Below are 17,031 nucleotides of genomic sequence, written 5' to 3' on the forward strand. Positions count from 1 at the left end.
ACAAACAAACCACCAAAGATGTTTGCTTGATTGTGAGGATTGCTGCAAGTAAATGGACTCTGCAGAACAACAGTAGTTAAACTCTGGTTGACAGATTAACTGTATACTGCCGGATTTTATATCCAGTGCTCGATGCATCCTAGTTAGTAAAAGAGGCTTCAAGTACCAAGACATTCTCTGTGATTGAGGACAATTATGAAGCCCTACACTAGTAGAGGTAGAGAAGAAGTATTAAAATACTCACTGCAGGATGAGCGTAACCAGCCTGATGGCCTCTACAGCCACATCATACTCCTTATCCAGTGTCATTGATACTATTCGGTCCTGCCAAAACAGACAGATTTGATCAGTTCAGCAAAGAATTGGGGGAAAAAAAGGCAGAAAAACAACAAGTCTGAGTGTTTCTTCTTGCAGGTGTTACCTTAAAGCGGTTTGTGAAAAGCTCTAGCTTGGGGAACAGTTCTCTGTTTGTGTACAGGTTCTGCAAAGCCTTCAGGCACTTCAGACGCACCTCTCCTTGCTGACAAAGAAGAGGCAGATCAGAGTAAGCAAACATCTCAGATAAAAGCAGCATAAGGAGGGCTAAAAAATCTACCAATCTGTCTTTGTGCAAATATCACTGAAGCCCTTGAGTCAGTTCAGCAGAGGCGCAGCAAAATATCAACCATGTCCCGGAGAAATATGAGGAAAAAGTCAACAGACGGGTGGTTGCGTGAGTGTGTGCTCACCCTATCATGTAGTGTCCAACCCACATATTTCAGGTAGCTATCGTTGAGAAAGGCGTCGCTGTACATCTTCATCCACACGCCGATCTCCTCTATGCAGATGGCTCGGATCTCAGCGATGGCATCCCTGGGGAATGAGACGAAGTTAATATTCTTATTCATTCGCTATAAAATGTCAACAAGCAAGCTGACAGCTAGAAAGTGTACCTGTAGCGATGCACAAAGATGCCCTTGAAGATGGAGTTCATCATATTCTCTATTTCATCTTGGTTTTCCTGAAGCTGCACATTGAAAAAACACAAAGTTACAGGCAAGACCGAAACGCATACGGATATTTACAACATTTTGATGCGCCGTTAAGAAGTACGACATTATTGCTGTGAAAATAATCTGTAATCATAACTGTTACTCCTGATTAACAATTAAATGAAAATGTTTTGGTTGGAAATTTCAACTACATAATCTTGACATTTTCAAAGACGACTTCTTTTTTCGATATTTCAAATGAACAAATATTCTACGACGATTTGAAGACATTTATAGATACCTTACATTAATCAATTACAGGTAAAAAAAACAAAAAAAACAATTTAAAATGCATCAAACCTCCTTCCTCTTCTGTAGCAGCAGTTCCAGCTTCTCATTGGCTCGTTTGCCGGCTATCTTGTTCCTCTCGGCCTCGTACTGTCTCTGTGTGTTGTCCTGGTGAATGCTGAGGTTCAGCGCTACGTTTACTAGCGCTGTCATCAGCTTCATCGCTACGCAGAGACAAAAAAAAAAAAGCAAAAATAAACCTCAAAAACACACTAAAATGCTTCAGATTTTTCCTCATGGGAATTTTCTGTCTCTGTGCACAAGTCTAGATTAATTTGTGCAAGATCAAGAGGCTCCGAAACCTTTCATTACAGCAGACAAAACAGTCAGTGAAGCAAACGTAGTACACATTGAGACAGACTTCCTCAACAATTTTAGTGACAGGTGCCTAAGACTCTGAGCTTCTTTTGATCAGGGCTGAACATTGGGATGTATTTATACAATCAACACATTCCAGGGGTGTCGAACTCCGGTCCTCGAGGGCCACAATCCTGCATGTTTTAGATGTTTCCCTCTTCCAACACACCTGATTCAAATGATCAGCTCATCATCAAGCTCTGCAGAAGCCTGATAACAATCCTGATCATTTGAATCAGGTGTGTTGGAAGAAGGAAACATCTAAAACATGCAGGATTGCGGCCCTCGAGGACCAGAGTTCGACACCCCTGTGAGATGTGTGTATCTTACTTAATAAGCATTTGCTCTTTGAGTGAATATCTCGTTGTTACCTGCTAACGTGGAGGTGTGTCTGAAGGCTCGCACTTGAGAGTCAGACAGCCCGGTGAGGAGGGAGATCACGGTGTCCATCATGTATTCATCGTATATGATGCTGTATTGACACTGGCGGATCAACACGCTGATAAACTCGCAGAAGTTGTAGCGGAACTTTTTCCACATAGGGCCGGGCATGGTTAGAGGATAATCCCCGCTGTCCTGTTGACACAAACAAGAGCGATAACAGTGACCGCACCATCCTTCAAACAAAGGTGATCCCAGTTCAAGCCTCCGTTTTAACAAGCTCGTGTGCAGCTAAAGTGAAAACTATCCCATCACCTCTTGCTTCAGTGCCGCAGTTCCAGAAGTGCTCACTTAAATAGAAATACTACGCGACTGGTGACAGTTCATCGGGTTCGAGTTAAATTTGAAAATTGATGTCAGATCTCTTGTGTCGTGTCTGTGAGAATATTTGCTGTTATTGAACTGCAAAAAAAAAAAACGGATGTTCTGCCTGCGCCACAGATGTGTGTGGGATCGGGAACAGTTGTGAAGGGATTGTTTTCCATACCAGCGACACTGCTGCGATTTTATGGTTGGAAGAACGCATTTGTTAACAATGAGGGGTCGTAACTCCTTTCATCTCTTCAACCGCTACTATTTGTTTGTTACTCTCTGTGTTGTGTGCAATGCCAAAAATGTGTGATGCGGTTAGAAGATGGTGAATAATCGAAGGCATCTGAGTGATTTGCACCTAAAAATGTGTGATTTAACCACATTGCGCCCATCTATGAATATCATTTTTATGCATTTCTAAAAATTTTATTATCAAACTTTAATTGGAGCTGAAAAAAATTGACTTGAGCTGAAAACAACGATAGAGACATGCAAGTATCAAATGCACTTGAGCCTTTCATTTTCCTGTGCAGGACTATTCTTGCTATAATGAGAACCTGAGGAAAAAAAAAACACACTGTGCACAAAGCTTGTACAGAAGTAATAAACTGCTAATAAATCCATAATATATCCTGGCAGCTTTTTACATGATGGTGTTTCGAGCATGCTAGAGGAGACGGTTACCTCATCAAACTCCTCGGTCATCTTACGGATGATCTCTGCGTTCTGCATGTTCCTGAACATCTCAATCCTCACAGTGCCTGGTTACGGAATAATAACACATTTGTTATTCGAGTCAGCTATAACGTGCATAGAACACAATTCAGAAAGATTCAGATTTGAAGTCTTACCTTTGCAACCCGAGCACTGGATAAAAAAATTGATAAGGTCTAGCAGCGCCAGGTCTCTGTCCTGTTTATACGACTCGATCCACTCGTCCACCACAGACTGCACGAACACACACATAACAAAAAGTCAGGAATTGTACGCTTCTGCATCTATTAGCTCTTCCTGCATCACATCAGCATTCACCGTAAAACACACACGTGAGGTTGGAAAGTTTATTGTATATATTCTAACCTTCTACAAACAGGAGCGTTGTTAAACCTGAGTGCAGTCTGTTTATAAGAAGCTGGTGAGATATAACCCGAAACAACTACAATTTTTGATTGAATAGTAATAATAATGAGACTTCTAAAAATGAGAAACGCAGCCATGTTCTCGCACCTGCATGGCACTCTTGCCCAGTTTGACCACCTCAAACAGAGTGACAGGGTCGCCGCCATCTCCGTTATGTTGAGCCACACCGTTGGCTTTCCCTCGCCCTCTGGTCACACCCACAGTCTTGTCCGTCGGCGACTTCCGTGGCTTCTTATTTGATGTCTGCGGGGAGGGAAATGTCAATAAAAACAAATAATCAAACACTCAAGCTTACAGAGAAATGCCTACACATGTACAGACAAGCACAGACACAGTGGGGATCATAGGAGCTTATTACTACACCTGCATGCGTACAAACAAACTTCTTTCCTCACTAATTTCTTCTTTTCTAACACACATTTCATTGGCATAGCGGTTCATACCGGTGCTTGCTTTCCAGGCCTCCCTCTCTTCTTCTTGCCTTTCACCTCTGGATCTTCCATCTCACTCATGCTCATACTTAAGCCCACTGCATCTGTTGCCCCAGACTCATTCGATGAGTCCCTGAAAGAGCAAAACACATAAACTTTTATTCATCCACAGAGCAAATCAAATGTTCAGTTTCAAATTGACAGACAATGCAATTCAAACCAATGGAAAGCAAACCAACTACTTGTCTTTGGGAAGTGAAACACAAACACAGTCGGATGTGTTTTTACAAAAACCATTTGCGTTAAGATCAGAGACCAGGCACAAGTGATGTTAATGTTTTGATATAAACTATAATCAGTGCCAGAGGTACCACTTGAATAACATTTGCTCCTAAAAACATTCTTCAACTGCTGCAGCAAGCAGGGTTTCTACTCAGATCAACAAATTATATTTTAGACTTTTAGAGACCTGTTTAATACCAATGCAATTACTTGGTTCTTGGACATGTAACCAAGAATTAGTCATCGCTTTTTTTCACAGCTTCCCAGCCTTACAATAACTAATTATGTATTCAATTAAAATTATACTACCTGGGCAAGTATAAACAGAACTGATTATCTAACATCAAGCTTTCAACACTTGCCCATCATGAAACAAAGTGCTGTACTCACTGTAGGACAGGGAGCTCCGAGGTGATCATCCTAGTCGGTGGGGGAGCTGTAGACCTGTGCAGTTCTTTTTATACGTGTCTTCAGGACTGAGCTGTTCGGGATGGGAAGATGTAGACACAAGTCTGGGCAAGTCTGGAGGGGGGGGAAGGTCTGGAAGGGCAGGGAGGAGAGGCTCCAGGACGGACTGCACTTGACTTGCTGGCACTTAACTCTCTTCAGCTCCTGGAAAAAACAGAAATAAAGAAAATAGGGATTATGATATGCATTTCATAACAAGTTATCCAGTAGCAAACTATGAATAAAGCAGGTGTTCTGAGGCAGGTGTACTATTAAGTCTGTGCAACATGTAAGCATGTGGACATTCAAGGGAAGCTGTCACATTATCAACTAAATAATAAAGTGATAGCCGTAGATCACTTATGATCCATTTAATAAACTGTCACCTATAACTCCCTTACATGGTTTCAATGGTCACACACATGTGACAGTTGTCAATACTGTTAATAGGATGTCTGAAGGCTCAGTCTCCAAAGTGTCACAACTGTAAAATGTCACTGAATGAAGAAAGAGACAGTTCAATCTTTGACTGGAATCAAAATAGGCTGTCGGGGTGGAAATGGGGTAAGGAGGACACCAACTGGTCAATTTGAGAACTACAACAGCAAAATGTTGTGGGTTGTATGGGGAGGACTTGTACACAGAAGTGTTGTCAAACAAGTTAAGCACAAAGCACAGAGATTTCTTTAAAAACAAAATAAAACAATCCATCAAATTAGTGAACTTCATTCACTAAATTAAAGGTAACGTCAACAACATTCAAATTTTGAAACTTTTTGGAAATGGAGTGATTTAGAACACATGCTATTACTCAATAAAAGCACTGTACATAATTTTAAAAAAGTTAGTTAAAAGTCCACAAAAGTGGAGAAAAAATATAATTTCTAGCAAAAAAAAATGGCACAAGTTGTGAAAATCCAAGGTCTCATGTTTGATGCAAACTAAATTAAACAATGCAAAATTTCTTTGCAGCCACAGCTGACAGCAAAGGCAGAGTCTCCTTAAGAAGGATTTGCAGGTAAGTTAATTATACCATTATTCTTTGACCTGTTCATATGCTAATAAGAGCAAAAAGCTGAGGCTGAGCAATACCGCACTCAACCAAAAGGGGCAGTATGATCCACAAAGTCCTCTGCCCAAAGTCTATCTCCAAACAGCCTAATTGGGTTTTAACTGGGAAAAGTAGGCTTAGAAAAATCAACTAACACTCAATTAAGCCACAGCTCAGTTCCACTCCAGTTCTGATCGCCCACAAAGTGTTTTAGGGGTCTATTTTCCCCAGAGTGTGTGTGAATGCATACGTGTGTGTTTGAAAGTAGGTCTGGGCAACAGTAGGGGGCAGGCTAAGAGAGTGTGTATTTAAATACTGTCTTCCACACAGTGTTTGTACTGTGGAATAGCACAGGCAGGAGAGCCCCCTGTTTCACCACGCTGAACTACACACACTCTCTTACAGCGAAGACGCACACACACACACACACACACCCACACAGTCAGTCATCCGTCTGGCTCGCTGCTCTCACACAGCCGAGCCGTCGTCGGTCGGAACAAAGTGCGAGACTGCGAGAAACAGACAACAGGTGAATAAAGCGTTTCAATCATTCAATCAGCAGCAGAGAGCTGAAGTCTATAACCCTGGAGGGTGTTTAGTTCACTGAAATATTACTGAATACACTCAATTTTCCACAGTAAAACTTCTAAAAGCCAGCGCCAAGAGAGGGAGATGGATGCTAACAGCTGATGTTTGACCTGCTTGCACGCACGTAACCTTCCAATTGTCATCCCTACTGCACCGGACACTTAGAAAAACACAAAGCTTCTGCAGACATCACGGCACATGTGATTGTAAGGGAAATAATCCCAGCAGCTTGAGGAAAAGTTCTGACACACTCACATGGACAAGAAGGAAACGCTCACTTGCAGAACATCACAATAAAGATTCCGACCTATTTGCTTTCTGTAGAAATAAACTGGATGTAGGGATGCAAATGAAAAATCTCTGTTTTAAAAAAAATCCCAATACATGCTGCAAGTCACTAGCAAACTTCTAATGTGTAAAACTTAATTTAGATATTTTTAGGGGATATGAACTCATTTAAACTTCATACACAGGTTTCATCACCAGGGATCTAATGAATAAGATTTACACACAGCATGTACTTCTGGGCCTTGGAGTACATACTGACTGCAAAGCTATACGTCATTCTTTTGTATACACTGAACCGCAAAAAATAGAAAAACGAGACCTTAGACAACCACTACTTTCATTAAATATTACATACAGTATATATCTGGAATGACAGCGTTCATTTATCATCAAACACTACTACGTTTTAGTAATAAATGTAATAATTACAGTCTATGAGTAATTCAGGTAACACACTCCTCCTGCACACATGAGCATATGCATCAGATCACTGCTGAAAATAATGAGGGAGAGACGTGTCCTACAGTCCCAACCAGGATGTTTCCTGGCTCAGTTTCCAGGACTCCACATGACAGTAAGCATGATTGGCCGCATTGCAGTAAAGGGATTGTCCTCATTTGACAGAAATCTGTACAATTTCCTGTTATTTCTGACCATTTGATAAACAAAAATGTCACATAAGACACCTAAGAAATGCCTGATAATCTAAACATCAAATATAAACTATGAGGGAAAGATTGCTGAACCCCAAATGTCCCTGCAGTCAGTGTCGGTGGAATCTAAGCGAACAGTGAATCTGGCTGTAATTGACAGGGCACTGACCAAAGATGCTGGCGTTAATGAATTATCATCTCATCAAGTCTCATCATCTTGAGCGATTTTAATTTGCAGATAAATCCCAGTTAAACACTTGACATCATTAGGAGCGCCAGCTGTAGCTGAAAATAATCAAGAGGCTGACGCAGGGCACCATGTGCACAATGAAAACGACACTGCCAAGTGGTGACCGCACACAAAACTTTGCTGAGTAACTGGATTAAAAGGCACATTCATGTAGCCTCAGATGACTGACAGGGCGTAAAACAGAGCAGGCAGGACTGCTGTTATTATGCAATTTCACCACCAGCCAACCTGACAACTCGCCCCTCTTCTGCCGGGGATGCTAACCCCACCTCCACCTCCACTATCATCCCTCTGCACTTCACAGGCTGTTGCACCTCAGCGGTTGGCTCAGTTTTTTTTTTTTTTTAACCCCAACATGCTTCTCCTTCCCTTTCATCATCAGATTATCTTTCTCCGAAGGGACAGAAGTCAACTTCATTCGAATCAATTCTCTTGTCATGTTTTGCTTGGTCCTGAGCGGCACAGAGAGGAACAGGAAAAGGGTGTGTGTGTGTGTGTGTCTGTATGTGTGTGTGTGTGTGTGTGTGTGTGTGTGTAAGTCGTGAGCCTGCCTGACCCATTATCGACCAACAACTAAATAATCCTCAACGCACATTGGCTTTCCTCATTTTCTCAGCACTCTGGCACCCTTTCTGGCTTTCTCACACCCGCACAAACACACACACACACACACACACGCACACACCCACACACACACACACACACACACACACACACAGGAGNCACACACACACACACACACACACACACACACACAGGAGTGCAGCAGCTTCAACAGGAGGCGATGAATAATTTGCAGCGAGTCTCCTGAACTACTCCTCAATTTTGGAGGACAGGATAGAAGCTGCCAACTGCATTCACTTTGCCCCAGTCTCGCCCTTTCTCGGTTCAATTCGGTTTACGCGAATGTAAACAAACAATCTTGACAAACGAATCACAATGTTAAACAAGATGAACAACTAAGTATTACTGCCAAAGGAGAACAATAAATTATACATGTAGAGCCCCTGTACTGTTTATTACACCGAGGCATTATGAATCATATTTCTTCCATTGCAGCCTCGCAGCACCTTTTTCTCCGATTGCTCTGCATAGTGGTTAGAACCGAACCTTGACCATCTCTGCCCAAAAACTATGCCGTGTCATCACTGTTCGCTAAAAAGCACGTGTAATCAGGCAGGCCATAAAGAGAACACTAATTCAAGTGTGTGAAAAAAGCAATATTAACCATAACCAATTATTTTTTTGGCATTTTCACTTAAGAACAGTTTAGCAATGGATCGACAGACTAACTGTTTCATCACTGATTGACTTTAATCCAATACGTTACCTCTCAAAATATCTGATTCACTGTCTACAGTGTGCGCACTTGTGAATTTTCTGACCAGGTTTTTGCCCGTGGAAAAGTTGTAAATATTGCAGTGAAAAACCAAGTTGCTGCAGACAGCTGGTTAGGTAGAAAAATGTGACAGGTGCTTCTTGCATTGTGTGAAGACCTAACAACATGATTATGTATTGTTATTGTGTTGTAGCAGCATGTCAAAGAGCTCATAGGATTGCACTTGCCTAATTTTCCAGCCTCTGACACAGTCACATAGGTATGCACAGCACAGATATCACACTGACTTGAGATATAACATTAAAGAATGAGAAAAAGGCAGAAAGGTTACTAGTGTTTACAGCAAGCAAAACACAAACAACACGTGCCAGGGGAGGATTTTAATTCTGGCAATATAAATGCAAGCGGTTGTGCGGCAGGTAGCCGGCTGGAGGGCAGTTTCTCTACTTGGAGCACTTCAAAACATTTGCTCTGACATTCCAGCTGGCGAGGCACACTGTGTGCATGTGTACATTTCATCTGGAAGGGTGTCAAACAGGATAAGGAGAGCTCGATTTCTGCTAAAACCGCTGAAACTCTTTAACTTGGGCTTACGTTGAACCAAGGATTTTTACCAATAAATTACCAAACCGAATCGCAGCCCAGTAAGAACAATAAAACTTTATGAAGCTACTTCAAAAAGAAAGACCGAGCTAATATTTTGTCTGGTTTATGGGGAACATTAGGAGCTTAGAGCCATAAAGGATTAGATAGGAACATCGCCGTTTGAAACTAATTATGTTTGTAAAAAAGTTGTTTGGAAACAGAGGATTTGTTGAACATGTATTAAATTTGTATTGACAAAAACCGTACACCAGGCATTACAACTTTCTCAGTGAGGATTCGAGGTTGACCTGAAGACATCATGGCGGGGAAGTTAAATCGCTGCCTGGCATTGCTTCAAACCACACAGAGGTGAACATCATGGATAATTATCAGAACAGTACAAATCTTTTATACTGGTTTGCTGCGGGATATTACATCTTTGTCTACATCTACACATTGGTACACTTCATAAGATATTCAGCATGTAACTGTAGCCACTCATGCTTAAACAGACAAAGGTTGGGCGGTGCAGTCGTGAGAGCTGCTTCAGAAGCGAACCCTTAATGATAACTATCTGCGGTCTGCCGAGTCATTTTATCCTCTGCGTCTATGACTGTGTGTGTGTGTGTGTGTGTGTGTCTACTTAAGAGCGAACACAAGACAGAGAGACAACGAGCGAGCATCTGAGAACCACTTAACATGCATGACATGTTCTCTAGGAGGCAGGCCGGTGTTGCTATAGCAACTAGTGTGGGTCATAAGCCCGGCGGTGATGGCATATTTGATTGGCTGAGTGGAGACAGGAGGGACCACAGTAAGGGGTGGAAGGGTGGGTGGGGGGGACAGAACAGAACGGGACCAGTTACAGAACCAGTCAGTGCTCCACGAATTCTGACGTAAAGAGTCAATCGGGGTTGGTTAAAGTTCTTTCCAGATTGGCTTCTCTCTCCTATAAAAATCTATAATGATGTTCTGCACACAAGTCAAATGAACTTCCTCTCTGGGCAGATGACTGTAAGAGTCACCTTAAGGTCGTATCTAATCAACCCTTGACTATTTAAATTCAGAGCCACATTGAGGTAGAGGCCACATTTACAATATGGCTGAGCAAAATTTAAACGCAGCCACGGCTCTGGTGCAAAAGTTGCCAAAAGAGATGGACTCTGCAAAAAATAAGAGCAAAAAAAATTCTACCTGCGCCATCTTCCAAGGTTGTGCATTAATGATTGATGATTAATAACATGAATACTGCATATTATCAAGCAGTGTCCAGCATTTGACATCTGATAAGCCTTCAAACTCGTTGATCTGATACTCAAGTTGGACTTCTGGCATCATATTTCAATTCGCACTGTGACCTAAAACAACACAAAAACCCACAAGTAAAACCACCAATACGACCATATGTATTTTTTTTTTCCCAACACTAGTCTGCTTCTGGTACACTACAATTGCATTCAGACACACAACCAAACCAGATTTTAAAAATACAGGCATTTGTTTCAACAAGCAAACAAAAAGTTTAACCTTGCTTAAATTTGCCACAATGCAAAGCATCATGAACAAGAGAGTGATCTTTCCGTTGCTCTCTTGGCTGCTGAGACCCAAAGAGAATAAAACTGTGATCATGTCTCACAGTTGGAAATGGTTCTATAACTGCTGTGCATTGTCATGATGCTTAATAAGCCCTTAATCTTATTAATCTATTACTAAAACCAGCCTTCCTGGATTATATTTAATCACCTCAGTACCTGAAACCATAAGCCCTCTCCAAAGCAGTTTAAAGCAGTCCTGCTTTTGGTCTGATAAGGCTAAGCTGGTTTTATACTCCATGCGACTGCTTGTCAGATGCTCAGATAGTTCCAGAAACCCTCTCCACTTTACCCATGTCAGATGAGGTGGATCTGTTTGCTAGCATTTCTATAACTTTCCAAAAACAGGTGTATCTGACATTCACGCAAAACAACAAAGTCAAACTTCCGTCGTCAGGTTTTATGATTAAGCTAATGATAGAGTGTAAACAGAATTTCTCTGGGTATTATAAATGCATGGTGACATAACCTGAAAATGTACGACCCATCCAGCTAGTGATGGGGTGAAATCATATTCACAGTAATAAATCAGTCCCAATGCCACAGGCTTCTGTGGCGAGACAGAGAAAAAACCTTGACAGAAAAGCATAAATCAACTTTTGAAAAGCGTCTTTCACCGAAGCTGATGGCTTTCATGGTCATATCGTGCACTTCAACTGAGAAAGATTTTTGCTGGGATGAAAACGGTGTTGAATAATCTGACTTCATCAAATATGACATTTGAAATACGCCTCTTGTCTCAAGGCAAAAATAACTACAACACTACTTTCATAAAAGAAATATATCGGGTGGCAAAATGACACTTCTGCTAACATCAGAGAAGCCACCTGCAAAACTGTTCAACACATTGTAAGAGCTCCAGTCAGCTGCACCATTACGGCAACGATGAAGGTGAACTGATCCACAAAGGGAACTTCTCTTTCCTTTTTTACCCCCCCGTTTCTACAGGGAGATCAGAAAGTGCAGGGTCAGTCACACTACAGTGCCACTGCAGCTGGTCCTGATTCAGAATCACTTGTTACAGTGGCACTTCAGCGGTGAGGATGCCAGTAGCCGTGGGGGCCCAACACTTCCATCAGCTCAGGCAAACAATACTTGCGGCACTTCTCCAGGCTTCCATCCAAATCTAGTGCAAATTCTAACAGAATTCACAGAAAAACAGCAAAAAGAAAATACAAACAAATGAGGGTTTCCATCCGCCAGTGCAAATATTAGGAGTTGGTACGTGGAGATAATATCTTGGCACCAATTCTCCTGTCAGCAACCCACTGCAAAAGTGCCAGCTAAACTTGAAATAGTAAAAAAATGCTGAAAAAACCCCAAATGTAATATAATATGTGATATGTACATATGCAATTTATTTTTGTTTCATGCACTATTTTTTTTTTTTTTTTAGCAATGTTACAGAGTCACTATTGCTCTTCACAGATTTCATGTTTTCCTTTATTATACAATCATTAAATGCCTTAAGTGTAAAAACTTTCTCTGATATTTCAGGGTAAACTGAAAATGTATTGCGAGGGTGTACGCACAAGTTTTGAGTTGCACTTGGATGTTTTTTTTTTCTATATGCGGACTATGCAGGTATATAGGACCCCGTTATCACCAAGTGGTCCCATTGCACAAATGTAGTTTGTTTTTTTCTCTTTGAATATAATTCAAAATTCTTGGTAATAATGGCTATAGGGACTGTCCAAGTGTTAACAATCGTCCCTCTGTGATCAAAACACGAGTCTGTTTTGGGTTGTGTTAGAGTAATAGCCAGGTGGATCAGCTGGTAGGAGCTTTGTGCTACCAGTGTTAAAGCTGTGAGTTCAAGCCTTGTTCTGGCCAACAAGTTGTCCCTACACTCTCAATGCAAAGTCTCCTCGACCTCACTTGAACTGCTTTTTTTTCTCCCCTCTCTATCCTTGATGGCGTTTTTACAGCATTGACAAGTTGTGTTCAAAGGTGTTATCATGGCAAGTATTCATAGAGGGCGTAGTGCAGGCAGGGTGATAGTGTTACTGTGCTGCTGAGGTATTTTAGTGGTTCCAATTTACATGTTTGTTTGGACTCTAATGTTAACAATGCAGGTTCTTAAAAAGCAGCATTCAGTCTCAGTCATGTGGATATGGAATATGCTGCAGATTTGGTGTGTATTCACGAGTGCTTAAAGTATGAAGGTAAGGCACACAAACAAGAGTTTGCGTTTGGCCTTCAGAAAGCTAGAATCAACTCTGTGTAATTGCTCCGAAGTTTTTGAAACACTACAAAGCGGCATGGGCAGGTTGTACCAGTAAGGTGATTATCGCTTTCAAATGCATTCTGTTCAGCATGCCTCCTGGAAAGGCTGGTGGCTGCATATTTTTTTCCCCCCCTAAAAACTCAGCTAACACACACACACACACACACAGAGAGAGAACACCACACGCACCTTCCTGCTGTCGTGGTCCCTACTGGCCGATTGCTCTGACAGCTATAACCTGTACTGCATCTGCTATAATTGGCTATTATCTCCAGAGATGTAGTGTGGTGGGTCCCCGTTTCCAACACTGTGGGCTACAACTGCGCCGTGTTTGAGACATTAGAAACACAAGGCTGGATTCCCCACTAATAACATCAGGGAGGAAAAAGCAAAGACTGGTAACTCAGACACTGTATATATCCGATATGCTGCCATCGATGAAGCCAATCCGGATGCTATTTCTGTCTTCTGTGGTCAATATTACAGCGCAACCGACAGGCTGGTGCAGGACATACGGCCGGCCGGACATGTGTACTTCCCTCAATGTTCCAGCCAGGAGTGTAAGTGGATGAGTGAGGTCAGTGTTACAGGATATGAGACAGCGATCCCACATTGTAGTAAATGTTAATAACATTTCCTGATGGGGCCACACATGGAAGAAATATGTAAATGTACTAAAAAAAGGATTAGTGTCAGTGTACACCAAGACAGAAATACAAACAACAAAGGGAATGATGGACTGAAGGAAAGAAATTTAGAAAAAAAAAAAAAAAAAAACAGGATTCAGCAAGACAATGGCTTTACTGTCACGTTAATTACACTACATTCATAATAAACCTTTTTTTAATGGTGTTTGTGTCGCCTCAGGTTGATAAATGGCACAAAGCAAAACATCAAAGCAAGACGACAGTGAAAGCACAAAGAGATTCAGCAAGAAGACAAAGGGTTCAAAGGATTCCCAACAACCTCATTACAAATGCAGGACAACTCGAGTGACACCATAAATACAATATACGCAATTATTCCAAAAAAGAAGCAATAAACTGCATGTTTTTATCAGATTCAACACAATACATACCTAGAATTGAAGGATGGGTGTAACTGTTGTTTGTTAATGCTCAGAAATCATTTAGTAAGAAAGAAATCACATATTAAAATCAACACAACTGCAGGCCACAGCGCTCCCATACCTCAGCTCTTGAAACATATTAAAGTGATAAGTTATATGTAACCTCACATTAATAAGCCATTCAGGCAGACTGGAAGCCACGAGTCCATTATTAAAGCAGAACTGCTGGCCTTGAAGCAAACAAAAGCTGGGGAAACGCAAAAGCCACTACACAGAAAACTGTCCACTGGCTTACTTAAGCACTACAGAGGAAAAAAAATTAGCTGAAAGAAAACTGGAGAGGAATTTTTCTCTTTATATTGCAGTTGTAAGCTCGGCTCTGCAGAGCTGACTGGCACACGCTAAAGCTGCTTAACTTTGTTTCTCCGGTCTCTGTACACTACAGCAGCTGACTTGCTGAGTCGATTTTACATTGAGCTACGGCTGAAGTAGATTAACTTTTCCACCTTTCTCTGTGGCAGTATTCAAAAGTGGTCTGGACAACAATGCGGCGGGCTGACTTATTCAAAACTAATTGACCGTTTTGTCTGCACAAATTGAAGTTAAACCCTGCAAACACTTTACAATGTCGGTTTCCGTAGCAACATCACCAGTAAAGACCTCAAATGGAGTAATTTTCTACGCGCCGGCCATTCACCGCTCATTATTTTCTCGAAAACAATTCGTCTCAACTCTTTCAGCTTGAGGAGAGTTTGACCCAAATCAGCCTCAGCTGTTATCTGTAAATGTAAACCGCGCTCCGTGCCTCCCCTCCCTCCTGCCAGACTGTGGTCGCTGCAATCTACTTTTAACACCGCTCTTTATGACGGCATTAAGATGTCGTAAGGAGGCAGGGCGAGGTGTCTCCACGCTTCACTCATCTGTGTTTTATCCCTCAAGAGTGCTGTCGCAGTGTCAAGTGAGAACGCCGGCCGCTCGAGGGTAGCGGAGTAGCTTAGCTTAGATGGATTTAAATGGATTCAATTAACTTGAATCTTGGAGGACCCAGTGACCTGAGGGATCATCACATGATAGGGAAATGAGCGGGTCAATCCTCCAGGCGGCAGGTCAAAATGGCACGGTGTCCTGAGTAAGCTGAGCAAATGTGCTTTGAGCTGCTCAGCTGAATGCATGTGCATAATGCTGCTGACTTACAAAAAGTGCTCTTAAGCAGTGTTAAATGAAAAAATGTTGACATAAAAAGACCTTTTTATAAACAAATGACATCTCTCAGAGGTGAAAATAGCTTTTTGCTACGAATGCCTAAAGGAAAAATACCTGAATTATACAAGAAGAAAAATGTGTAGTCCCCCTGGTTAGGTGTCATACAACCCTTTAGACATCAAATAGTAAAAAGTCAGCTTCATGTGTAGTTCTGAGCTGGAGACCAAATCAGGAAAAGCCAGTTCCTCACAGAAATCCCTGCTTGCTCGATTGTTCTTACTCTGTGGTCTTAAATAAGGTTTATAATAGAGCTGAAACTATTTGTTGGCAGAAAATTGTTAACTACTTTCTAATAAGTTGCATAATTTGTCAAGCAAAAGCAACCCTCATCCACTGGCTCTAGGTTGTAAAGAAAAGAAATGTTGCAACAGTTGAGACACTAATCATCACATTTATCAATAACAAAAACAACTCTTAACGCAGCCCCAGATAACAACATTACTGTTATACCATTACTACTATGGCCAGCGATGTGACGACAACACTGTGTTGAGTTGAAACAGGTTTTTCTACACAGACTTGTTTAGAATTTTAAAAAAATGTCTCTTAAATCTGTCAATTTCTTTCACTAAATAAGCCATTTTTAGTACAAACACAAAGAGCTGCCTTTAATAAAATTGGCCAAATTATACGTTGAATAAAATATCTGACCCAAGAATAATGAAGCATTGTTTTACAGCATGAAAGTTTTTCTGTTAGACTGATGTTCAATACTCTGGGCGACAGAGGAATCGTGCACAACAGACTGCAAAGGCTGGTGGTTTGCCACTGACAACTAATTAAATTAAAAAGCCCTAATATTATGAAATATGTCTGCGCTTTTGAAAGGATTTCAATTAATCCTGTTTCAGCGCACAAAAAATGCTGGAAATAAGAAGACAGCAGTAGCATCTCCCTGTGTGGTTCAGCAGAAGAAGAAAAAAAAACAAGACAGAAATCGAAAACTGACAACCTCAAATAACTGTGTTTCTAGTAGGTTATTAACCTTAACCTGCTATAGTCAAACTGTGCATTTGGAATGTTGTGAAATCAATTGGACAAGGTCATTCGCATTATGCTCGTAAGGCTCAGTGAGAAGCTGTGAGCTACAGCACAAATGTAATTACGGCAGAAGTGCTCACAGGAATGACTTCGCAGCACAGTGAATGGCAATCAGTGGTTGTAACTGACATATGATGAACTTCTATAATTAAATATAATAGCACAGCGCCTGCAATTACAAACCACTGGAGGAAAACTGGTAAATTTGAGGACTTTTCTGTTCTACAAAACACTCTGGCGGGTGGCCAACATCCAGGCAACAGTTCAACTCTGAATAAGTGACTCAGTTTTAACATTCTGCAGCTGCAGGGCCAATGAGATCCATGTAAGTGTGATTATTAAAACATGCCAAAGTT

At 41.4% G+C, this 17,031-nt stretch overlaps 1 protein-coding gene across 1 annotated transcript in view; it reads right to left on the reverse strand.

The window, feature by feature from the left end:
• stag1a (STAG1 cohesin complex component a) overlaps positions 1-17,031 on the reverse strand; it is a 44,023-nt gene that overhangs the window by 11,603 nt on the left and 15,389 nt on the right. Inside the window, exons 2-12 of the mRNA XM_008280110.1 lie at positions 4,673-4,894; positions 4,013-4,133; positions 3,657-3,812; positions 3,281-3,377; positions 3,114-3,190; positions 2,048-2,252; positions 1,332-1,483; positions 933-1,006; positions 729-852; positions 422-520; positions 245-324 (exon numbers count right to left, since the gene is read on the reverse strand). Of these exons, the coding sequence (XP_008278332.1) occupies positions 245-324; positions 422-520; positions 729-852; positions 933-1,006; positions 1,332-1,483; positions 2,048-2,252; positions 3,114-3,190; positions 3,281-3,377; positions 3,657-3,812; positions 4,013-4,133; positions 4,673-4,701 (1,214 nt within the window). The 5' untranslated portion in view covers positions 4,702-4,894. The remainder of the gene's footprint in view (positions 1-244; positions 325-421; positions 521-728; positions 853-932; positions 1,007-1,331; positions 1,484-2,047; positions 2,253-3,113; positions 3,191-3,280; positions 3,378-3,656; positions 3,813-4,012; positions 4,134-4,672; positions 4,895-17,031) is intronic.

The sequence above is a fragment of the Stegastes partitus genome, unplaced genomic scaffold, assembly GCF_000690725.1.
Source record: "Stegastes partitus isolate 25-593 unplaced genomic scaffold, Stegastes_partitus-1.0.2 Scaffold181, whole genome shotgun sequence".
Taxonomy (NCBI): Eukaryota; Metazoa; Chordata; class Actinopteri; family Pomacentridae; genus Stegastes; species Stegastes partitus.